We start from the raw sequence: 24,112 nt of genomic DNA, 5'->3' as shown, positions 1-24,112 counted from the left end.
GTTACACTCGTGAGCCGTGTATCGACCCGTGCTACCCCTTGTATTTAGATTGCATTGGGTTTCCTTTTCTTCCCCTTGTAATGGTACTTGAATTACGCAACCATGACGGCACCTCATCTGAACCTCTCGATACCAGCAATATTCTACTGTGTTTCTGTAAAGTAGTTGACATATTTCTGAAACAGCATTCAGATTTGATTTCATTAATGTAGAGGTACTTTCATACACCGATATGTTTATATTGCAATGATATTATTCTTATGTGTATTCTTTCTTTTGTCACTATGATCTTTGACGTACTTGTAACTCTGATTTTTTGGGCGCGCAAGCAGTTAGTTAGAGAGTCGGACCTTGACAAAGTCAAGTCTTGGGCGTCATGTTGAAAAGACGTGTATTGTAGTCAGCTTATAAAATATGAACCTTAACAGTGAGGAAGATGTTTTCAAGTATGTTTTGTATTGTGAAGTGATGTTTTGTGTGTTACGTGATATTGCAAGAAAAGCAATAAAAAGGAAGTGTAACTTAAATTCGGAGTGCTGATTACTTTTTTACATCACCATTGTGCTAACTTTCTAAGGTTTAATCTTCAAGAATGGTATGTGAAACACGTCTATAAAACTTTTGAATATAGTTGAATAAAACCTAGGCCTCCTTGCATCCGAGCTTGGAATCATTACCACCTAGATTTTCGACGATTGAACCATGATTTTACAACGAGACCAGCGTGTTAAACACGAAAAGATGAGTGCCTAGTTTATTCATTATTACATGAAATGACTTTATTAACTGTGCTCTAATGACGCCTGCCACATAATAACTTTGTTGTTGCCCGAAAATGCAGTATTTAGCAGCGTGAGCAACACCATAATCGTTATTAAATTTTGACCTTTGTTGTGGCAGGTTTGTTAGACCCTGACATGTTTGTGTGATATGTTGTCTGTCATTAAGTGGCTGCTTGGTTGTCTTTTCCCTCTGCTATCGATATCTGCGTTTGCTTCCGGGAAACTGCTATAGAGGAAGTGAGGTCTTTGACCGGTTGTAACCTTGTGTGGTGGCGCGGAAGTAGGGAGGTTGTGCGCTGAGGGAGTCTGGTGGAGACGGGAGGGCAGTGTGGCTCGCAGGCACGGACCAAGCGTGGTCGGTTGTACCGAGTCTCCACGTGATGTTTGTCGGTTGTGTGTAATGAGCGGGTGGAGTTGACGGAAGAGCTGCCCGTGGGTTGGTTGTATACAGAATCGCCCCACGAGTAGTTGCTGTTCATTTCACCTCGGTGGGATTTGAACAAGCTTCTTTAAGTGCTCCGTTTCAACACTGGAGTTTAAAAAGAAGACACCTAACATGAAGGAGCGCTCACTACCCGTCAACGTTGCAGAGAAGACGTGAACTCCGGTAACAGAGCGTGTTGTCGCGTGACCGTGGCGTGTTGGGTACACTGGCGACGCGTACGCGGTCGGATGTGTGGATCCTTGCCATCGGAAGTCGTGTACTGCCTGTTCGAGCATACTTGCAAGTTAAGTTAGTGGAACGTTTAATCATTAAGTTATAAGTTTGCGTAACCAATGTCTCTTCTGCCTTGTGACCTCCGGCGATCGGGTTTCCTGTACCCGGCACTGGTGTAATTGAAGACAGTGATCTTTCCTCCTCCTCTCGTTACTGCCCGATGGGAGGTGTAGTTTTGGCAGTTTAATTGTTTCGCTGTTCTGTCGTGTGTGATGAGTAAATTCATGCTCCTTGTTGGTTGATCATGTGGTCGCTCATTCAGAGCTGTCTGGTGTAATGTTTCCTTGCACGAGGTTAGCTCTAATTCTGTCAGCAAGTTAAGCCATTTTATTACAAGTTTTCGCTGGCTAAGAGTCGGCGCAGCGACCAGCCTGAGAGTGGCAATTGTGTTTACGGGCGTATTTAAATGGGTCAGTATTCTGCCTAGCCTGAGCATCCCTCAGTGGGTGATTTCTGGCCGCCTTACACGGGTCCGTCATATCTGTTATGTTCTAATGATATTCCAGGACACTTTTGTTTAAAAACTTTTTTAAATTCCTCCATTCCTTTATTGCCATTAATCGCGTGTTTGATGAGACCTTTGTTTTTTTTAATGACGGTGTTGGTAGCTTCACTACCTCACCGTACTTTATTAACAAAGTCCTGTATTTACTTTAGTAGCCCTTTTACTAATGTTCTTAAATTTTTTTTAAACTGTTGTGTTGCTATAAAGTAGTTGATTGCCTTATTGGCGTGTTTTGAGAGGCTGTTATTGCCGTACTGTTAGCTTCTGTGTTTTTTTTTAAAGAAATTTTAAACTGTTGTGTTGCTATAAATGACTGGATTGCCGTTTTTAAAAGAAATTTTTAAACTGTTGCATTGCTGTAAATGACTTAATTGCCGTTAGCGGCGTGTTTTGAAAGGTTGTTGATTGCCGTACTGGAAGTTCTATTTTTTTAAAGGAATTTTTTTAAAAATTGTTGTATTGCTATAAATGATTGCCGTTAGCGGCGTGTTTAAAAGGTTGTTTATTGCCGTACTGTTAGTTTCTGTAGGATATGAATAAAACATTTGTGTGTGGAAATATAAACTCGACAGTAAACTATTAGAAATTTGGCCCCGTTTCCCAACTCGTGGTGTGGCTTGTAGTAACCGTAACCAGTGTGTGTGTGTGTGTGTGTGTGTGTGTGTGTGTGTGTGTGTGTGTGTGTGTGTGTGTGTCAGCTCAACTCATATCCCTGGAATTCGTGAATGTTTTGAGTAGTCGGTGCTCTGTAGCTCGCGCGAAACTGAGAAATTTGTTTTTGATGAGTAGAGTGTCGAGATCAACTGCCTAGTTGGGTTGGGTTGTTTGGGGAAGGAGACCAGACAGTGAGGTCACCGGTCTCATCGGATTAGGGAAGGACAGGGAAGGAAGTCGGCTGTGCCCTTTGAAATGAACTATCCCGACATTTGCCTGGAGCGATTTAGGGAAATCACGGAAAACCTAAATCAGGATGGCCGGCCGCGGGATTGAAACGTCGTCCTCCCGAATGCGAGTCCAGTGTCTAACAACTGCGCCACCTTTCTCGGTAACTGCCTAGAATTTATTTTAGATTTATTATGTCAGACTTGTTCAGGACACATGTCCGTCCTCAGGGGAAGAATTGAGGTATCGTTGTCATCTTAGAAGTCCTTACACCTTCAGTACATGCATCGTTTACAACAACAAACAGGGGTTCTCCAAAGTTACAAAGTGTGACTATACATGAATTTATTTTTACCACAAAATGTCCAATCAAAACACCTTTATTTGTCTAACTTTTCAGTTGTTATTTTATTTGAGCTACACTATGTGATCAAAAATATACGGATACCCCCCAAAACATATGTTTTTCATATTAACTGCATTGTGCTGTCACCCACTACCAGGTACTCCAGATCAGTGACCTCAGTAGTTATTAGACATCGTGAGAGAGCAGAATGGAGCGCTCCGCGGAACTCACGGACTTCGAACGTGGTCTGGTGATTGGGTGTCACTTGCGTCATACGTCTGTAAGCGAGATTTCCACACTCCAAACGTCCCTAGCTCCACTGTTTCCGATGTGATGGTGCAGTGGAAACGTGAAGGGACACGTACAACACAAAAGAGTACAGGTCGACCTCGTCTGTTGACTGCAGAGACCGCCGACAGTTGAAGATCGTAATGTGTAATAGGCATCCATCCATCCAGAACATCACACAGGAATCCCAAACTTCATCAGGATGCACTGCAACTACTATGACAGTTAAGCGGGAGGTGAGAAAACTTGGATTTCATGGTCGAGCGGCTGCTCATAAGCCACACATGACGCCGGTAAATGCCAAACGACGCCTCACTTTGTGTAAGTAGCGAAAACATTAGACGACTGAACAGTGGAAAAACGTTGTGTGGAGTGACGAATCACAGTACACAATGTGGGGATCGGATGACAGCGTATGGGTATGGCGAATTCCCGGCAAACGTCATCTGCCAGCGTGTATAGTGCCAACAGTAAAATTCGGAGCCGGTGGTGTTATGGTGTGGTCGTGTTTTTCATGGAGGGGGCTTGCAGCCCTTGTTATTTTTTGTGACACTATCATACCACAGGCCTACATTGATGTTCGAAGTACCTTCTTGCTTCCCACTGTTGAAGAGCAATTCGGGGATGGTGATTGCATCTTTCAACACAATCGAGGATCTGTTCATAATGCACGGCCTGTGGCGGAGCGGTTACACGACAATAACATCCCTTGAATGGACTGGCCTGCACAGAATCCTGACCTGAATCCTATAGAACACCTCTGGGATGTTTTGGAACGCCGACTTCGTGCCAGGCCTCACCGACAGACATCGATACCTCTCCTCAGTGCAGCACTCCGTGAAGAATGGCGGCCATTGCCCAAGAAACCTTCCAGCACCTGATTGAACTTATGCCTGCGAGTGTGGAAGCTATCATCAAGGCCATGGGTTGGCCAACACCATTACCGATGGAGGGCGCCACGAACTCGTAAGTCATTTTCAGTCAAGTGTCCTGATACTTTTGATCGCATACTGTACCTGTCTCAGCGCTACATTACGTGTTTTTCAGGCCCCCTGATCGACGTGTAGGAAGAATCCCACCTAGCTTTCAGAGTGGGGGCCAGCATGCATTGACTGTTACCTGTAGATTTCTTCCTTCTGGTGTATGACAGAGGGTACTTTGTCTTCCGGTGCCACTTCGCCCTTCTCCTAGACCAGTGAGGATCAGCAAGTGATGATCGAAGGGATTTATGTGTTAAGAAGAAATCGGCAGATACCAGTCACTGAATTCCGGCCCCTATTTTGAAAGGACCAAAGGTGAGATTCTTCCTACACGTCGGTCACAGGGCCTAAAGAATATATAATGTAACGCCAAGACTGTGTATATAATGCTGACCCCATATGGCGTCTTGCATTGACAGCTAGCGACTCACCAGTGAGGAAGGGCGAGTTGGCGTGCCAGGACGCTAGCAGCTGTGCGCCGCAGAAGGGTGCGGAGCAGGCGGCGTACAGCGAGACGACGGCGACGCTCTGGCGCACCGAGTTGACCTTGGCGCGCGAGATGCGCGGGTGGGCCGCGTGCCGCCACAGCGAGCGGCAGATGCGCGCGTACGTCACCACCAGCACGGCCAGCGGCGCCAGGAACGACGACACGCTGTACCTGCACGCACCACACACCCTCTTCACAGCCAGTCTCGTAGAGATGGTTAGGGCCAGCTGCTGGTGGCAGTCGTTCAGGTAACACACCCACTTGTGGTCGACTTATCAGATACACTGCTGGCCATCACAACTGCAAATCCAGAAAGATGGTTAGATGGTTTACATTAAATGTCGGTGTATACGAGGGGCGTTTGAAAAGTCCGTGCAAAGTCTGAGAGATGGCATCACCGTTGCGTATCGATGTCATGTTTAGTTAGTAGCATCTTTGGAAAGAACGCACACAAAGATTCAGCCATATTGGCCTATTTCTTTGTGTTTGGCATTCGTGTGAATCAAGGAAGTCGAGTGATTGTCAAGAAATGGACGAAAAAGAATTTCGTGTGGTGATTAAACATTACTTTATGAAAGGCAAAACGCCTCAGGAGACTAAAGATAAGCTTTATAAACATTACGGTGTATCTGCACCTTCAATTAGAACAGTTTATAAGTGCTTTCAATTTTCGGAGTGGCCATGTGGTGTCACCGCCAGACACCACACTTCGTAGGTGGTAGCCTTTAAATCGGCCGTGGTCCGTTAGTATACGTCGGACCCGCGAGTCGCCACTATCAGTGATTGCAGACCGAGTGCCGCCACACGGCAGGTCTAGTCTAGAGAGACTCCCTAGCACTCGCCCCAGTTGGACAGCCGACTTTGCTAGCAATGGTTCACTGTCTACATACGCTCTCGTTTGCCGAGACGACAGTTTAGCATAGCCTTCAGCTACGTCATTTGCTACGACCTAGCAAAGCACCATATTCAGTTACTATGAATATATTCTGAACAGATAATATTGTGAATCATGTAGCGCCAACAGCGACGTTCATAATTAATGGATTAAAGTTAAGTATCAAACTAATTATGTCCGCTTTCTGAATTCTCATTCCTTGTCATCTTCCAGACCTCACGTCAGTATAGTTCTTCCCTCCTCACGCCAGCCTGCGTGAGCTAAAACGCGTGCATTTCGGCCTCCTCTAGTAACAAGGTGTTGGATCTTCTGCCAACCCAACAGGCCGTATGGGCACAAGTGATGCTGAATGTTCTGGACGCCCCGTGGAGGTTACGACAACAGAACTTGTTGATAAAATCCATGATATGATGACGGATGACAGAAGAGTTAAGGTGCGTGAGTTTCCTAGCGCTGTGGGCATCTCGAATGAACGGGTACATAATATTTAGCATAAACATCTGGACGTAGAAACCTATCCGCAAGACGGGTTCCGTGATTGCTTACGCTTGAGCAAAAACGGAATCGTGTGAAGTGTTGCAAGGATGGCTTACAGCTGTTCAGGAAGAATCTGCAAGACTTTAAGCGTCGTCACTGTGTATGACACATGGATACATTACTATACTCCTGAGACCAAAGAACAATGTGTTACCAAGGGAGAATCTGCACAAAAACAGGCGAAGACCATTACTTCGGCCGGAAATGTTATGGCGGCTGTCTTTCGGGATTCGCAAGGGATAATCCTAATCGACTATCTGGAAAACGGTAAAACTATTACAGGTGCATGTTATTCATCGTTTTTGAACCGTTTGAAAACCGAGCTGCAAGAAAAAACGCCGGCGATTGGACTGCAAAAATGTCCTTTTCCATCACGACAATGCACCAGCACGGACCTCAGCAGTTGTGGTCGCAAAACTTAATGGAAATAGGACTCCAACTCTTTTCACATCCCCCCTATTCTCCTTACTTGGCTCCCTCAGACTACTATTTGTTCCCCAATTTGAAGAAATGGCTGGCGGGACAAAGATTTTATTGAAACAAGGAGGTGATTGCAGCAACTAATAGCTATTTTGCAGACTTGGACAATTCCTGTTATTCAGAAGGGATCAACAAATTACAACAGCGTTGGACGAAGTGTGTAAGTCTAAAAGGAGATTATGTCCAAAAATAAAAAATGTATACCCCAAACACGTAAGTAATTTTTATTTTTGCACGGACTTTTCAAACGCTCCTCGTACTCTGCTCTTTGATATGAAGATGATTAGCATTACACTGTAACCACAGAAAGTAGTTATGAGTAATACCACCTACATTTTCCATATACGGCAAGACCACACAGCAGAGGTTGCAGAGAGAGAGAGAGAGAGAGAGAGAGAGAGAGAGAGAGAGAGGGGAGGGGGGAGGCGTGGCGTCGGTCGTGGTGGCCGAGTGGTTCTACGCGCTACAGTCTGGAACCGCGCGACTGCTACGGTCGCAGGTTCGAATCCTGCCTCGGGCATGGATGTTTGAGATGTCCTTAGGTTAGTTAGGTTTAAGTAGTTCTAAGTTCTAGGGGGACTGATGACCTTAGAAGTTAAGCCCCATAGTGCTCAGAGCCATTTGAACCATTTGAAGAGAGGCGTATCAAGCGCCCACTCACAACAATAAGCCCTGGAGCGGTACCAAGTCGTCTTTGCAGACAAGCCACAGTTCATTGCACAGCAAGATAACGGTACAGGGTGTCGTTTGGGTACACAACACGATCGTTGTAGTCCGTGTAGCCGTTAATGTATTCAGTATCATTGTACACTGAGGTGACAAAAGTCATGAGATATCTCCCAGTATCGTGTCGGACCTCCTTTTGGGCGGTGTAGTGCAGTAACTCGATTTGGCATGGACTCAACAAGTCGTTGGAAGTCCCCTGCAGAAATATTGAGACATGCTGTAGCGGTCCACCATGCACGATTTCGTGCACGAAACTACCCCAAGATAGTATCATACAAATGATCGATGGGATTCATGCCGGGCGATCTGGGTGGCCAAATTATTCTCTCGAATTGTCCAAAATGTTCTTCAAACCAATCTCGAACGATTGTAGCCCAGTGACATGGCGCATTGTCATCCATAACATGAATTCCCTGAATGGCTGGAAATGGTCTCATATCGCCGAACATTACCATTTCCAGCCTAAATCGCTTTAGTGGGATCATAGTCCATTCCATTTATACAAAGGCCAAATCAGTATCTATGGCGCCACCAGAAGCTTGCAAAGTGTCTTGTTGACAACGTAGGTCCATGGCTTCGTCGGGTCTGAGCCAGACTCGATGCCTACCATTAGCTTGTACCAACTGAAGTCGGGACTCTTCTCAACAGGCAACTGTTCCCCAGTCATCTAGGGTCCAACTGATAGAGTCACGAGCACAGAAGACACGCTGCAGGCGATGTGGTGCTGTTAGCAAAAGGCACGCGCGACGGTCGGCTGTCATAGCCTATTAACATCAAGTTTCACCGCACTATTCTAACGAATACATTCGTCGTATGTTGCAGAGTGTCACTGCTCTTTGTCGCTGAATGAGAGCCGTCAGCCACTGCGTGGTCCGTGGTGAGAGGCAGTGCCTGAAATTTGGTATTCTCGGCACACTCTTGACACTGTGGTTCTCAGAATATTGAATTTCCTAACCACTTCCAAAACTGAATGTCTCATGAAGCTAGTTCCAACTACCATTCCAAGTTCAAAGCATGTTAATTCCCATTGTGCAGCCATAATCACGTCGGAAATCTTTTCACATGAACCAAATGAGTGCAAACGAGACCTGCACCAATGCTAAGCCGTGGTCAGCTCGCCTTGATGCCTTATTCTTTTGTGGCTTTTTGTCACCATCTTTTTTTTTTTTTTTTTTTTTGGCCATCAGTCTACTGACTGGTTTGATGCGGCCCGCCACGAATTCCTTTCCTGTGCTAACCTCTTCATCTCAGAGTAGGACTTGCGACCTACGTCCTCAATTATTTGCTTGACGTATTCCAATCTCTGTCTTCCTCTACAGTTTTTGCCCTCTACAGCTCCCTCTAGTACCAAGGAAGTCATTCCCTCATGTCTTAGCAGATGTCCTATCATCCTGTCCCTTCTCCTTATCAGTGTTTTTCACATATTCCTTTCCTCTCCGATTCTGCATAGAACCTCCTCATTCCTTACCTTATCAGTCCACCTAATTTTCAAAATTCGTCTATAGCACCACATCTCAAATGCTTCGATTCTCTTCTGTTCCGGTTTTCCCACAGTCCATTTTTCACTACCATACAATGCTGTACTCCAGACGTACATCCTCAGAAATTTCTTTCTCAAATTAAGGCCGGTATTTGATATTAGTAGACTTCTCTTGGCCAGAAATGCCTTTTTTGCCATAGCGAGTCTGCTTTTGATGTCCTCCTTGCTCCGTCCGTCATTGGTTATTTTACTGCCTAATTAGCAGAATTCCTTAACTTCATTGACTTCGTGACCATCAATCCTGATGTTAAGATTCTCGCTGTTCTCATTTCTACTACTTCTCATTACCTTCGTCTTTCTCCGATTTACTCTCAAACCATACTGTGTGCTCATTAGACTGTTCATTCCGTTCAGCAGATCATTTAATTCTTCTTCACTTTCACTCAGGATAGCAATGTCATCAGCGAATCGTATCATTGATATCCTTTCACCTTGTATTTTAATTCCACTCCTGAACCTTTCTTTTATTTCCATCATTACTTCCTCGATGTACAGATTGAAGAGTAGGGGCGAAAGGCTACAGCCTTGTCTTACACCCTTCTTAATACGAGCACTTCGTTCTTGATCGTCCACTCTTATTATTCCCTCTTGGTTGTTGTACATATTGTATATGACCCGTCTCTCCCTACAGCTTACCCCTACTTTTTTCAGAATCTCGAACAGCTTGCACCATTTTATATTGTCGAACGCTTTTTCCAGGTCGACAAATCCTATGAAAGTGTCCTGATTTTTCTTTAGTCTTGCTTCCATTATTAGCCGTAACGTCAGAATTGCCTCTCTCGTCCCTTTACTTTTCCTAAAGCCAAACTGATCGTCACCTAGCGCATTCTCAATTTTCTTTTCCATTCTTCTGTATATTATTCTTGTAAGCAGCTTCGATGCATGAGCTGTTAAGCTGATTGTGCGATAATTCTCGCACTTGTCAGCTCTTGCCGTCTTCGGAATTGTGTGGATGATGCTTTTCCGAAAGTCAGATGGTATGTCGCCAGTCTCATACAGTCTGTACACCAACGTGAATAGTCGTTTTGTTGCCACTTCCCCCAATGATTTTAGAAATTCTGATGGAATGTCATCTATCCCTTCTGCTTTATTTGACCGTAAGTCCTCCAAAGCTCTTTTACGAGGGCAGTTCAATAAGTAATGCAACACTTTTTTTTCTGAAACAGGGGTTGTTTTATTCAGCATTGAAATACACCAGGTTATTCCCCAATTTTTTAGCTACACAACACTATTTTTCAACGTAATCTCCATTCAATGCTACGGCCTTACGCCACCTTGAAATGAGGGCCTGTATGCCTGCACGGCACCATTCCACTGGTCGATGTCGGAGCCAACGTCGTACTGCATCAATAACTTCTTCATCATCCGCGTAGTGCCTCCCACGGATTGCGTCCTTCATTGGGCCAAACATATGGAAATCCGACGGTGCGAGATCGGGGCTGTAGGGTGCATGAGGAAGAACAGTCCACTGAAGTTTTGTGAGCTCCTCTCGGGTGCGAAGACTTGTGTGAGGTCTTGCGTTGTCATGAAGAAGGAGAAGTTCGTTCACATTTTTGTGCCTACGAACACGCTGAAGTCGTTTCTTCAATTTCTGAAGAGTAGCACAATAAACTTCAGAGTTGATCGTTTGACCATGGGGAAGGACATCGAACAAAATAACCCCTTCAGCGTCCCAGAAGACTGTAACCATGACTTTACCGGCTGAGGGTATGGCTTTAAACTTTTTCTTGGTAGGGGAGTGGGTGTGGCGCCACTCCATTGATTGCCGTTTTGTTTCAGGTTCGAAGTGATGAACCCATGTTTCATCGCCTGTAACAATCTTTGACAAGAAATTGTCACCCTCAGCCACATGACGAGCAAGCAATTCCGCACAGATGGTTCTCCTTTGTTCTTTATGGTGTTCGATTAGACAACGAGGGACCGAGCGGGAACAAACCTTTGAATAACCCAACTGGTGAACAATTGTGACAGCACTACCAACAGAGATGTCAAGTTGAGCACTGAGTTGTTTGATGGTGATCCGTCGATCACGAACGAGTGTGTTCGCACGCTCCGCCATTGCAGGAGTCACAGCTGTGCACGGCCGGCCCGCACGCGGGAGATCAGACAGTCTTGCTTGACCTTGCGGCGATGATGACACACGCTTTGCCCAACGACTCACCGTGCTTTTGTCCACTGCCAGATCACCGTAGACATTCTGCAAGCGCCTATGAATATCTGAGATGCCCTGGTTTTCCGCCAAAAGAAACTCGATCACTGCCCGTTGTTTGCAACGCACATCCGTTACAGACGCCATTTTAACAGCTCCGTACAGCGCTGCCACCAGTCGGAAGTCAATGAAACTATACGAGACGAAGCAGGAATGTTTGAAAATATTCCACAAGAAATTTCCGGTTTTTCCAACCAAAATTGGCCGAGAAAAAAAATGTGTTGCATTACTTATTGAACTGCCCTCGTAAATTCCGATTCTAATACTGGATCCCCTATCTCTTCTAAATCGACTCTTGTTTCTTCTTCTATCACATCAGACAAACCTTCACCCTCATAGAGGCTTTCAATGTATTCTTTCCACCTATCTGCTCTCTCCTCTGCATTTAACAGTGGAATTCCCGTTGCACTCTTAATGTTACCACCGTTGCTTTTAATGTCACCAAAGGTTGTTTTGACTTTCCTGTATGCTGAGTCTGTCCTTCCGACAATCATATCTTTTTCGATGTCTTCATATTTTTCCTGCAGCCATTTCGTCTTAGCTTCCCTGCACTTCCTATTTATTTCATTCCTCAGCGACTTGTATTTCTGTATTCCTGATTTTCCCGGAACATGTTTGTACTTCCTCCTTTCATCAATCAACTGAAGTATTTCTTCTGTTACCCATGGTTTCTTCGCAGCTACCTTCTTTGTACCTATGTTTTCCTTCCCAACTTCTGTGATGGCCCTTTTTAGAGATGTCCGTTCCTCTTCAACTGTACTGCTTACTGCGCTATTCCTTATTGCTGTATCTATAGCGTTAGAGAACCTCAAACGTATCTCGTCATTTCTTAGTATTTCCGTATCCCACTTCTTTGCGTATTGATTCTTCATGACTGTCTAGTGGCGTCTTATTGCTCCCTCAGTTACTACCTGAAGTAGTTGCTCACTTGCCTCCATCAGTGGCAGCAGCGGCGTTTATCGATACTAGTACCATTGTACCTTCTTTGGTGTGGCCGCTATACTTCCGTGTCGTGGTGTGTGTGAGGCAGGTGGTCGGTTGCGACAGAGCAGCGAGGAAGTCTCCGCGGCGTGTGGTCAGGCCGGGATCGCTGGTGGTGTGCACGCACGGTCAGAGTTTTGTGGCACTAGCTGCGAGAGCTGTAAAGTTCGTCGCCCACTGAACCTGCATACTGGAGTTGAATAATCAGTAAACCTGTTATGAAACGTCAACTGCTGTGACATCTCTTCATTGATTACTGGTTGTTGCTTCCTGGGCTATTCCTGCAAGCAGCAATGTGATAGTGTGCTGGATTCGGCAAAATTTTGCAGCAGTCTTCCTATATGGTGTTTAACTATTGAAATGATTGTCACTTAGTAGAGAAGTCCACCAGTGGTATCTTCTGCCTTGTGGCTGTTAACGTTCCAGTTACCTGCCCTGGTCGTTAGCGTAGTTTCCGGCAGTGTGATTTCCTTGCCGTGTTGGTGCTGTCCGGCACGGCGTGTAGCTCGACAGCTTGATGTTGTTCCTTTTTCTTTGGGTTGTTATTGTGTCTTGACTGTGTTTAGACGCCAATTATTAAGACATACTCCTGCTGCGATCCTCGTCCTCGCTGATATTTTTAGTTATCGTCCTGTTGGTCGGGTGGAAGGGAACTGATTAGGTTGTTGGTTGGATCATCAGCCAACCCTAGGTCGTACTGCCTCCTGATTATTTAGTGTTACGCTTGGCTGCCTGTCTCACATAAACTGTTGTTACAGTTTCCTCCCCAGGCTCAACTTTGGAACACTTCTGAGCACCACTGTTCTGTTGTTTGTGATTGTGTTTTTCTTTTGTCACAAATACTGTGCCAGGCTTGCAGCTGTGTATTAATTTTTTCTGTTCTATGTTAAGTATATGGTCTTCAGTCGAATCTTATGTGAAGTATTTTAAGATTAGGCCTTCAGCCGTGTTTTATTTAAAATTCTTATTTGCTCTGTATTTAGGCCTTCAGCTGCGTTTGTTTTAAAATTTGTGGCTTTCAACCATAATGTGTAAATTCCTGTCTGTAAGGTTTCTCTTTAATTATCTTGAATTCTTAAAATGCCCCTCAACCGTGCTGTGTAAATGCTTATCTTAAGATTTGTCTTTAATTATATTGAATAATTGTTTGGGCTTTCAGCCGTTAAGATATTTCATGTTTTCTTAAGATGGTTTTCTGTTGTATTGTGTAAATGATTTTCTTTAAAGGTTACCTTTTATTATGTTGAAATATTATTGGGCTTTCAGGCGAGGAATTAATTCAAATTTTCCTTAATATGGCTTTTAGCCGAAATTGGCAAATGGTTGCCTTTTAAAGACTTTCCTTTGTTGACCTGAAATATTATTCGGCCCATTACCTGAGAAGATATTTTAATTTTACTTAAGTAGAGCCTTCAGCCATTTGTCTAAATTCTTGTGCCTTAAAAGGAATTATTTATGGATATTTTAATTTGACTTAAGTAAGGCCTTCAGCCGTTTCACTAAATCCTCATGTTTTAAAAGGAATTATTTAAACCTTATTATTGAGAAGTTACTTGGGCCTCAGCCTTGAATTCACCCTTGTTGTTGTAAAGAGAAAACTGTACATTGTGTTTTCGAGGAATAAAGTTCTGTGTACTTGTGTAACCAACAGCAACTGATCTTGGCCCCTTTCCACAACCTGATCCGCTCTGTCCTGCGAAACCAGATTTCAAGTGCACTGCCCTCTTATATGTTATGTACGCTATACTACCGCCACCTCTATATGTGCAGATCGCTACCGCATGACTTCTGCCACCTCAGTATATTTCTGACTTGTCAACACTAATGCTGTGTCCTTTCTTACATGTCTCTGTGACGTTGTCATTCAAAAAGATTACGTTGGACTGCATATCTCTCGTGCTGCCCTGACCTATCTTGATACAGAGGATGCTCGCTTGTGGCCTGGCCAGTACATGTCCCAAGTCTCTCAACTCACTTGAAGCATGTGGTCGTGGGCTGCCGAGAGATTAGCGTAACATCACTGGGCAGCCACTACAAGTGACGAAGTTTGGTATAGAGATGATGCACCAGGGGACGATCTATCCTTATCTGTCATCCAAACACAGATCGATTCGATGCCGAGCTGGCTTACATCCATCACTCAAGTCAGGAGTTGCAGTTCTGCGTACTAAAACCGTGTGCAACTCCTAATCAATTTCATACTTAATCGTGTATTTTTCCCCATCATAATACACGTGTTTATTAAGTGAAATTCCATTATTTTCTGCCCTTACTGTTATTGCGGTTATAATGACCGGCAGCGTACAGAGGTTACCTGCGTTTTCTGAGCCAAATTGAAAGACAGAACGTGCAAATAGTTATATTCTATTTCATTTATGTCCATAGTGTAAGAAATCCCTAGACAACATGAATAGAGGAGGGGCTGATATTCTTTAACAGTAAATAAAATTTGCACACAGCTTTACAATAGAAATGAGAAATGTATGCGTTTAAAGATGCATTTGTGTACCAGAATATGGGTAAGCCCATTAAAAATACTTCACTGTAACACTTAAAAGGAATAAGCAAATACAAAATTGAAGCTGCTTACCAATTTAAAACATTTTGTTACTAGTTTACAAGTATAATATCAACAGTAACTATTTAACATTCCTATTATCAGACGTGTTTATTACTACATATTTTTCCAAATTCTCTTAAATGAATGCATTTTTTCTCTCTCAAATCAGTTTTCGCATTTAACTAGGTTCTTTCCTCATTAGACTTCACTAGAATCAGAGAGTTTCAGTACAAAAACATCCCTATGAGAGCACTCTTTCACATACTTTTCTGACAACTTTATCATTGAGATGATGTCACCAATAAACCGTCACCCAACATTGCTTCCTTGCGCCACTATTATTTCAAAAGTCTTTCTCTTCCATGGAAACCAAGATATATGTTTCCAGAGGAGACATCGAACGAATTCCCAATCCCTTCAACACTTTATTTGTTGATGCTACTGAAGTGTGTGTAGGAGGTCGGTGCCAATTCTGATCCACATTTGACCTTAACCTCTCCCCTTGACCCCTTCTCTTCTCCACCCCCCTCCCTTTTGCCTACCATCTTCTCCCCCTCCCCTCTGTCAATCTCATCTCACCCCTTCCTCTACCCTACCATCTTTTACCCTGCCCTGTCTCCCTCAACTCTCCTTTCCCCTTTTCAAGCCACACCTTTTCCTCTTGCCTTTCCATTTTATTTTTTGGAAACAGGCTAAATAACGAAATAGCCGACTACAGAGTTTCTGACCAGTTGTACTACGGTAAACATACATATTTAGCTCACCCAATCGCAGTTCAATATTTGTTTTCATAAAAAAGAAACATGCGATCAGACCGCTTCCTATTGCAAGGATATGTAGGGCATGACATTATTCTCGTCCAGTGGTCATGGGTCTTCTTACGCAATTGCGTAATATCTGCATGCTTTTTCAGGAACTATGAAACAGGATGGCTGGGACAGACATATACTTCACTTGACTGCACTCAGCCAAACCTTATACAGTGTGCACTCTGTTAGAAAGTGAGCCATTTCACACAAGCAAAATAAGAAGGTAAAACCCAGACGATAATGCCAATCATATTTCATTTACTAATACTTCTACGTTTTTTCGGTATCTGCATCAGTAGTTTACAATCAAATTTTGATTATAATCTCGGTAGTGTGTTAGAAATGTAGTACGTTACATTGTGACAATATATTTTCAAGACATAGGTTACAATTTCAGTATACTGGTTGCAGATGTATTATGATAAACGTATCTGTAATCTAAATGTTATCGTAGAAAAGACGTAAAGGTAGTAGTAACTGGAATATCATTGGTACTGTGGTATATAAATCAAACTTTCTTGATACGATTTTAATGATTTGTAGGAATGGCGCACTCGAACAAACATCATTCTACAGGGGAAATTGATACTGTATAATGGTATATAATAGAAAAGTTATAATTATTGTTGTTTTCTAGCAAATTGGGAACACATAAGGAACTTCCCCTTTTTCTTCAGTTTGTGGTCAGAAAAGACGAATCATTAGACTATGAACAGTTTTCAGATGATGTTATTGCCTTTTTGCTGAAGTCTCTGTTTTTAATATAGTTATAGTGTACTGTATGTACCTAAACATTTGCATGTTGACCTTTCGGACGTCGCCAACAGTGGATAGCATGGTGCACTAGTTCGGTCCATTTCCAATTTTGACGTTTTGTGATAAAAAATTTAAATCTACACTTATTGCGTAACTGAATCAGTAACATGTTTTTGTTTATTAATATAGTGTTGTCTCCTACTTGAGCACCATCTCCTACTGAAAATAATGTTCAAGAAACGATGTGTACGAAAGTCGACTATTTCTCACCTGTCCGTGACCTATTTGAGGTTATGTTCCACAGGGAGTACAGAAATCTAACTATCAGGTTTTGCCTTCGTAGCAAACGTTCTCCACATGTGCGTTTGAGTTAACACGGCAAAATATAACACACTTGGAATGTATACACAAAATTGCGCCCAACAATTCTTTCAGTCAGCACGTGCAGCCCACATCTTTGTAATGTGGGGACTAAGACATGTACAAGTTTGAACACGTCAGCAAACTTAACACGCCTGAGACCTTGCTGACTAAGTAGGATGATAGATATTAAAAGCAAGACGGCCACTAGTAAGACATTGTTTCACCGGTTGTACCGCGACCCAAAGTTGGTGTTGGCACAGTTACACAAAATGGTTCAAATGGCTTTGAGCACTATGGGACTTAACTTCTCAGGTCATCAGTCCCCTAGAACTTAGAACTACTTAAACCTAACTAACGTACGGACAGCACATACATCCATGCCCGAGGCAGGATTCGAACCTGCGACCGAAGCGGTCTCGCGGTTCCAGACTGAAACGCCTAGAACCGCTCGGCCACCCCGGCCGGCGCACAGTTACACATTCTGTGTGCATGTATCATCATTATCAGCAGATTTCACTCGAAATGTAAATAATGCATGTTACTATCAATAGTCTCACATCTTATATTTATAGTAGAGTGTTCGTATCACTGAAGAGAATCTTCTTCTTGCTTGCTGCAGCTACAAAACATAGTCATAAAATTCTGGTGGCTGGCTGGAATACTGTGACATTTCCATTTACAGGCTATTGGCAGAGAAGAGAACCTGTTGTAGATAATTCTGCAGTCTGAGTAGTATAGTATACGATACAGTTATAAATAATGGGTGATCCACATGCGAAGTGGTTTAAGTCAGTGGTAATAATAATACTCTTGAATGAGATGACACCAGTTAGTTCTGCATTTCAGAATCGAACGCGCGCTGGCGTTATAGCCAACCTCGATGGGCTTGTGTTCCAGGTTTCATCAACAGAGTACAATCGTACAACGGGGCAATTAAGACAGATGTCTCACTTGTCTGAAAATTCCTACTGCCCAAGTCCGGTGACACTAGGGAAATGTATATGAATACAGGAATGCATTTCTTTCTCTGTCTGATAAAACCAGTGAGTGATATTCAGTCAGTGTTACAGTCTGACTTATAAAAAAACTGGAAGCTTTCAAAGTTTGTGATTTCAGTTGAACATAACAGGAATGTTTGAATATTTGTGTTAGCGTGAAAATAATTGAAGAATTTTCATCAGGTTACCTTCCATTAGGAACGTGGGTGAACTGAACGACCGTGGTATGAGTAGAACGCCACTCCCGTGTTGTTCGGGCTTCTGTCACGTTTCTTTCAAGACTACCTTGATAGAACTGTGACAGAAGCCCGAACAACAGGGGACTGACACACTGGAACATGCATTGATACTATGGAATGGTGCATTGATAATGGATAGGCACTAGGCGATACCTAGATTTGCCGCACAAAACCAGCAAGTAAAGGACGACTGATTTCTGTGCTCTGTCATTTGAAATTAAAGAATTTTATGCAGGAATGTACAGAAAATTACAAAAAATGAATAAGAAGAAATATGCCATGGTAAGTGTTGAAATGTTGTTTCAAGTGATCAATTACAGCTGGACTGTACCCTGCAGACGACGATGTAAGCTACATATCTATTTGTCATATATATTGGATGCATCAAATTTCACTAACATTTCTTTCCATACTGAACTGAGACAGGTATACATATTTGAGAAAAACGATGAATTGATGTTCGTAAGCGTGTAGAACTCTGATTCTGAGTTGATGGTGCAAGAGGGAAAAAAAGAAGATGGAGAAAAAACGTTTAAAGTAGTTTCACTGCATGTAACAAAACATTATAATTATGAATATGAGAATTTACCATTGATGTTACATAAAAAAACCTAACCTTATAGCCACGCACGTTGCCACGCCGCTTTCAGGGTGCGGAGGGGTGCAATGGGTTGGAACTGAGTCCTCCCGAACAGTAGACGACGAGGACCGGTGAGCCGGCCAGCCTGGATGTGGCTTTTAGGGGGTTTCCTCTCACCTGACTACGTGAATATTTGGCTGGCACCCATGTCCCGCCAAAGAACGATTTGCAAACATTCCGAAAACGTTCGCACGCTGCTACTTGGGATAGCACTACACGCAGAGACATGGGTTACAGGAATTCCGTCTCGGAGGGGAGGAGGGGATGGGGGAGGGTAGGGATGGCGACAGGAAGGGGATCTGGCGCTGGTCACACTCTACCACTGACATTGCCAAATGCAGTAATCAATATGCCGACCCCTTGGAGCAATGTGATAAAGCCAGGAAGAAGAGGAAGCTTTTAGATAAGAAAACTTTTCCGACTACCAAGTAGTATCATTTACTTCTGATAAATAGTCAACTGTATATATGAGAGCTGTTTGTGTTATTTCGAATCTAGAGGGAAATCTGCAGCAAACTTCGCTGAATGTTCGCAATTCAAAAAAATGGACAGTGTGATGCCCGAAGAAGTTTGTACGTTAAATGCGACGAGTTTAGAAACCGATTAAAGCTATTATTTGTCATGTATGCAGAGACCGAGTGCTTGCTACAACCAAGTGTTACGACGAAATTCATGTGTGTAAACCATATAGCATTGCTTACAATGTGCACTGTACTTGTAGTGAAGAGTACGCAAGAGTTTCAACTATGCTGAGATGGTGACTATACGTTATGATTCAGCAAACAGCTTTAACTGATTGCCAAGTGCACGAAAAATTACTTGTTGCATAACAAAGAGATGAATATTAGTCTTGAAGATCGTTCCGAGGAGCAGGAAATTGCCATATGCGCAACGGACGCTTCAAGAAAACTAATATAAAACACAGAGAACATTGTCATTTTACTGGAGCTTTCCCAGAATCTGTACATGCAAGCAATAACTTAAATTATAGACTTAATTTTATAGTGGCAGCAGTATTCCACAGTCTGACGAATTACGACGCTCATTTTGTAATCAAGAACCCCCTGAGAGTAAGAGAAAGAAACGAGGCAGACTAAAACAGTGAAAATAAATTCAGGTCATGTTTCTGTGATCGTGACAAACACAGAAAAGTATGAAACATATCCTGAAACTGTCACAGTGGATCATTACCGCAAAGCAAAATTTCGGTTTCTAGATTCCTTCAACTTTTTCCCGTGCTCTTGTTGTGGCTCCATTTCTTATAAGTGAAATGAGGGTTAAATTTATTTATATGCTAATCCTATCCTCAGATCCCGAACGCTAAGTATAGTAATAATATAATTCTTACAGTTTGCGTAGGATGAACCACCACTAAAAGGGCCCTAAAATAAAAATCCCCCGGGAAATTTAACTAACCAGTACGAACAACAGAGATGGAGCAATAGAATTCCCAGCTGACTGCATTCAATTATGTTCCACCGCTTCGGGCGCCAATATTGACAAAAGAATACTAAACGATACGTTAAAGAGCAAATAACCGTCACAGATTCACGCAGAAATTTAAAACATGTCTGCTGGCTTTTGTCTCTGGTTCTTTGGCCGACGTTCGTTTGATAACTTTTCTGATGTTTGGCCAGCACAAGCGGCTGACATTTTCAAAACTTTATCCTCCCCGCTGATGGTGGATTGGAGTCCATCACAAGCAATGAAGGGCGAAGCTTTGACAATGCCAGGCACTCGTTCTGGCGAAACGTCAGAAAAGTCATCAAGCTAACGTCGGCCGAAGAACCCAAGACCGAAGCCAAAAGGCAATTTGTCAACGAAAGCCCGAAGAATTTTGTCATTAAAAAAGCTGCATACTGCACGGTGCGTGTAGTACAACCAAGTTGAGCCCCAAAAGACACCTTATCCCCCTCCCAGAATCAAGCATTTCAATGTCGGCAATGTGAATAACATCACGAAAGAATTTGGCGGTACCCGTCGTACATTTGGGAGCCACTTCAAAAACAGTCTGAACTCCAGAGAGAACAAAACTGGTAATAAAACTTCTTGTAAATGTACGATATCAGCACAGGAATCACAAGTAAACTAACGCAATGAAGCCAAACATAAATCAGATTCAGTTCTATTAACATTTAGGGTGGTAAAGGTGTAAACTTCGGGAACCAATCAGAATAAAAACACGTGGAAAAAGCAGCAAAAAAGAATAACTTATTTCACCCCTCGACAGTCACAATACATCGCCGCATCTATCGATGAATCTGAGAATGTGGAGAGGGGGTGGTAAGTTATCCTCCGTCACTCGCAGGGTGGGAGGATCGTTCATCACATTCAAGTCAATCACTGCTGGTCCTCAATCGGAAGCTGTCTTTACATGAGGAACCGCTAGCGAGAGCGACCGACTACTTCAACAAAACATACGGCAACCACGCGTCACACGCGGTAAATCATGTGAAACTACCCTCTATGAGGAAGAAAATCTAGCCGTTATCGGTAGTGTTCCGACCTCTGGAGAGGTTCAGAGAAAACATCCGCGGAAATCGATGACGCTAAAACCCTACAACTCAACTCTCGGCTCAATAGTCCTGACTCCATTCCTAACCTTCAAGAAAATCAGCAGATGCACGAGGCTGATGGGTGGGGTGGGAGACAGAAAGAGGGAACGATGTCAGCAATATCTCCATCCTGTGTACGCCGCCTCTTACTTTGGATCGCTTGAGCATCTATGTGATAAGCGGTCCCCGTCAGAATTCATCTTCGGTCATAGCGGCGAAAAATCGCCTGCAGCGAAACTCAGATCCGTCCGTTGGGCGTTCTTAGCAGAACACTCCTGATTGAGTTTCGGTGAGGACGAGTTTCACCGCCGTTAACTTTCGCAGCTGTTGAAGAGAAGGTCGCTAAGCAAATGCCCTTCTCGGGCAGCTGCTACGAATATGGACACTACCATTACACAAAAAGCAAGTCCCCACCTGGCCATGGAACACTGAGGTGACAAAAATCATACGATAGCTATATGCTAATAAACAGAAGGTGGTAGTATCGCAGACACACGGTTCAAAAGGGCGGGGCATTAGCGGATATGTGATCTGAAGTCAGGTGATTCTTGCGAAAAGGTTTCCGACGTGATTATAGCCGTACGACAGGAATTAAAAGACTTAGAAAGCGGAATGCTAGTTGGAGCTAGACGCATGGGACATTCCATTTGGAAATCGTTAGCTAATTAATCCGAGATCCACAGCTCGACAGAGAGCAGCGGCGTTTGCGTGAAATAACAGCAGAAATAAATCTCGGAATTTTTTTTTTGAGTCATCGATCTTCTGACTGGTTTGATGCGGTCCGCCATAAGCTCCTCTCCTGTGCCAACGTCTTAATGTCAGAGTAGCCCTTACAACCTACGTCCTCAATTATTTGCTAGATGTATTCCAATCTATGTCTTACTCTACAGTTATTTCCCTCTACATCTCCCTCTAGTACCTTGGAAGTCATCCCCTCGAGTCGTAAGAGATGTGGTATCATCCTCTCCCTTTTCCTTGTCAGTGTTTTCCGCGTATTCCTTTCCTCTCCGATTCCGCGCGCAACCTCCTCATTCCTTATTTTATCACTCCACCTAGTTTCCAACATTAGTCTGTAGCACCTTATCACAAATACTTCGATTCTCTTCGGTTTCGGTTTCCCACAGACCCTGTTTCACTACTATACAATGCTATGCTCCAAACGTATATAGCCTCAGAAATTTCTTCCTCAAATTAAGGCCTATGTTTCATACTAGTAGACTTGTCTCGGCCAGGAATGCCCTCTTTGCCAGTGCTAGCGTGCTATTGATGTCCTCATTTCTCACACCGTCATTGGTTATTTTGCTGCCTCGCAGAATTCCTAATTTCATCTACTTTGTCACCATCAATTAAGTTTCTCCCGCTTCTCATTTCTACTACTTCTCATTACCTTCGTCTTTCTTCGATCTACTCTCAATCCGTATTCTGCACTCATTACACTGTTCATTCCATTTAGCAGATAATTCAATTCTTCTTTCACTCAGGACAGCAATGTCATCAGCGAATTGTATCATTGATATCCTTTCACCTTCTATTTTAATTCCACTCCTGAACCTTTCTTTTATTTCCATCATTGCTTCCTCGATGTACAGATTGAAGAGTAGGGGCGAAAGGCTACAACCTTGTCTTAGACCCTTCTAAATACGAGCACTTCGTTCTTGATCGTCCACTCTTATTATTCCCTCTTGGTTGTTGTACATATTGTATATGACCCGTCTCTCTGTATAGCTTACCCCTGCTTTTTTCAGAATCTGGAACAGCTTGCACCATTTTATATTGTCGAACGCTTTTTCCAGGTCGACAAATCCTATGAAAGTGTCCTGATTTTTCTTTAGCCTTGCTTCCATTATTAGCCGTAACGTCAGAATTGCCTCTCTCGTCCCTTTACTTTTCCTAAAGCCAAACTGATCGTCACCTAGCGCATTCTCAATTTTCTTTTCCATTCTTCTGTATATTATTCTTGTAAGCAGCTTCGATGCATGAGCTGTTAAGCTGATTGTGCGATAATTCTCGCACTTGTCAGCTCTTGCCGTCTTCGGAATTGTGTGGATGATGCTTTTCCGAAAGTCAGATGGTACGTCGCCAGACTCATACATTCTACACACCAACGTGGATAGTCGTCTTGTTGCCACTTCCCCCAATGATTTTAGAAATTCTGATGGAATATTATCCATCCCTTCTGCCTTTTTTGATCTCAAGTTTTCCAAAGCTCTTTTAAATTTTGATTCTAATATTGGATCCCCTATCTCTTCTATAATCGACTCCTGTTTCTTCTTCTATCACATGAGACAAATTTTCCTCCTCATAGAGGCTTTCAATGTGTTCCTTCCACCTATCTGCTCTGTCCTCTGCATTTAACAGTGGAATTCCGGTTGCAGGCTTAATGTTATCGCCCTTGCTTTTAATGTCACCGAAGGTTGTTTTGACTTTCCTGTATGCTGAGTCTGTACTTCCTACACTCATTTCTTTTTCCATTTCTTCACATTTTTCATGCAGCCATTTTGTCTTAGCTTCTCTGCACTTCCTATTTATTTCATTCCTCAGCGACTTGTATTTCTGTTTTCCTGAGTATCCCGGAACATTTTGTACTTCCTCCTTTCGTTGACCAATTGAAGTATTTCTTCTGTTACCCATGGTTTCTTCGCAGTTATCTTCTTTCTACCTATGTTTTTCTTTACAAATTATTTGATGTCCATTCCTCTTCAAATGTACTGCCAACTGAGTCGGCCGAAGTGGCCGTGCGGTTAAAGGCGCTGCAGTCTGGAACCGCAGGACCGATACGGTCGCAGGTTCGAATCCTGCCTCGGGCATGGATGTTTGTGATGTCCTTAGGTTAGTT

The 24,112-nt window shown here is 43.3% G+C and overlaps 1 protein-coding gene across 1 annotated transcript in view; it reads right to left on the bottom strand.

Moving 5' to 3' along the window:
- LOC126470626 (vasopressin V2 receptor-like) overlaps positions 1–24,112 on the bottom strand; it is a 198,795-nt gene that overhangs the window by 313 nt on the left and 174,370 nt on the right. Inside the window, exon 5 of the mRNA XM_050098635.1 lies at positions 4,933–5,159. Within this exon, the coding sequence (XP_049954592.1) occupies positions 4,933–5,159 (227 nt within the window). The remainder of the gene's footprint in view (positions 1–4,932; positions 5,160–24,112) is intronic.

The sequence above is a fragment of the Schistocerca serialis genome, chromosome 1, assembly GCF_023864345.2.
Source record: "Schistocerca serialis cubense isolate TAMUIC-IGC-003099 chromosome 1, iqSchSeri2.2, whole genome shotgun sequence".
Lineage (NCBI taxonomy): Eukaryota > Metazoa > Arthropoda > Insecta > Orthoptera > Acrididae > Schistocerca > Schistocerca serialis.
The sequence above is the reverse complement of the archived record's forward strand: the minus strand, read 5'-3'. Positions and strand labels throughout refer to the sequence as shown.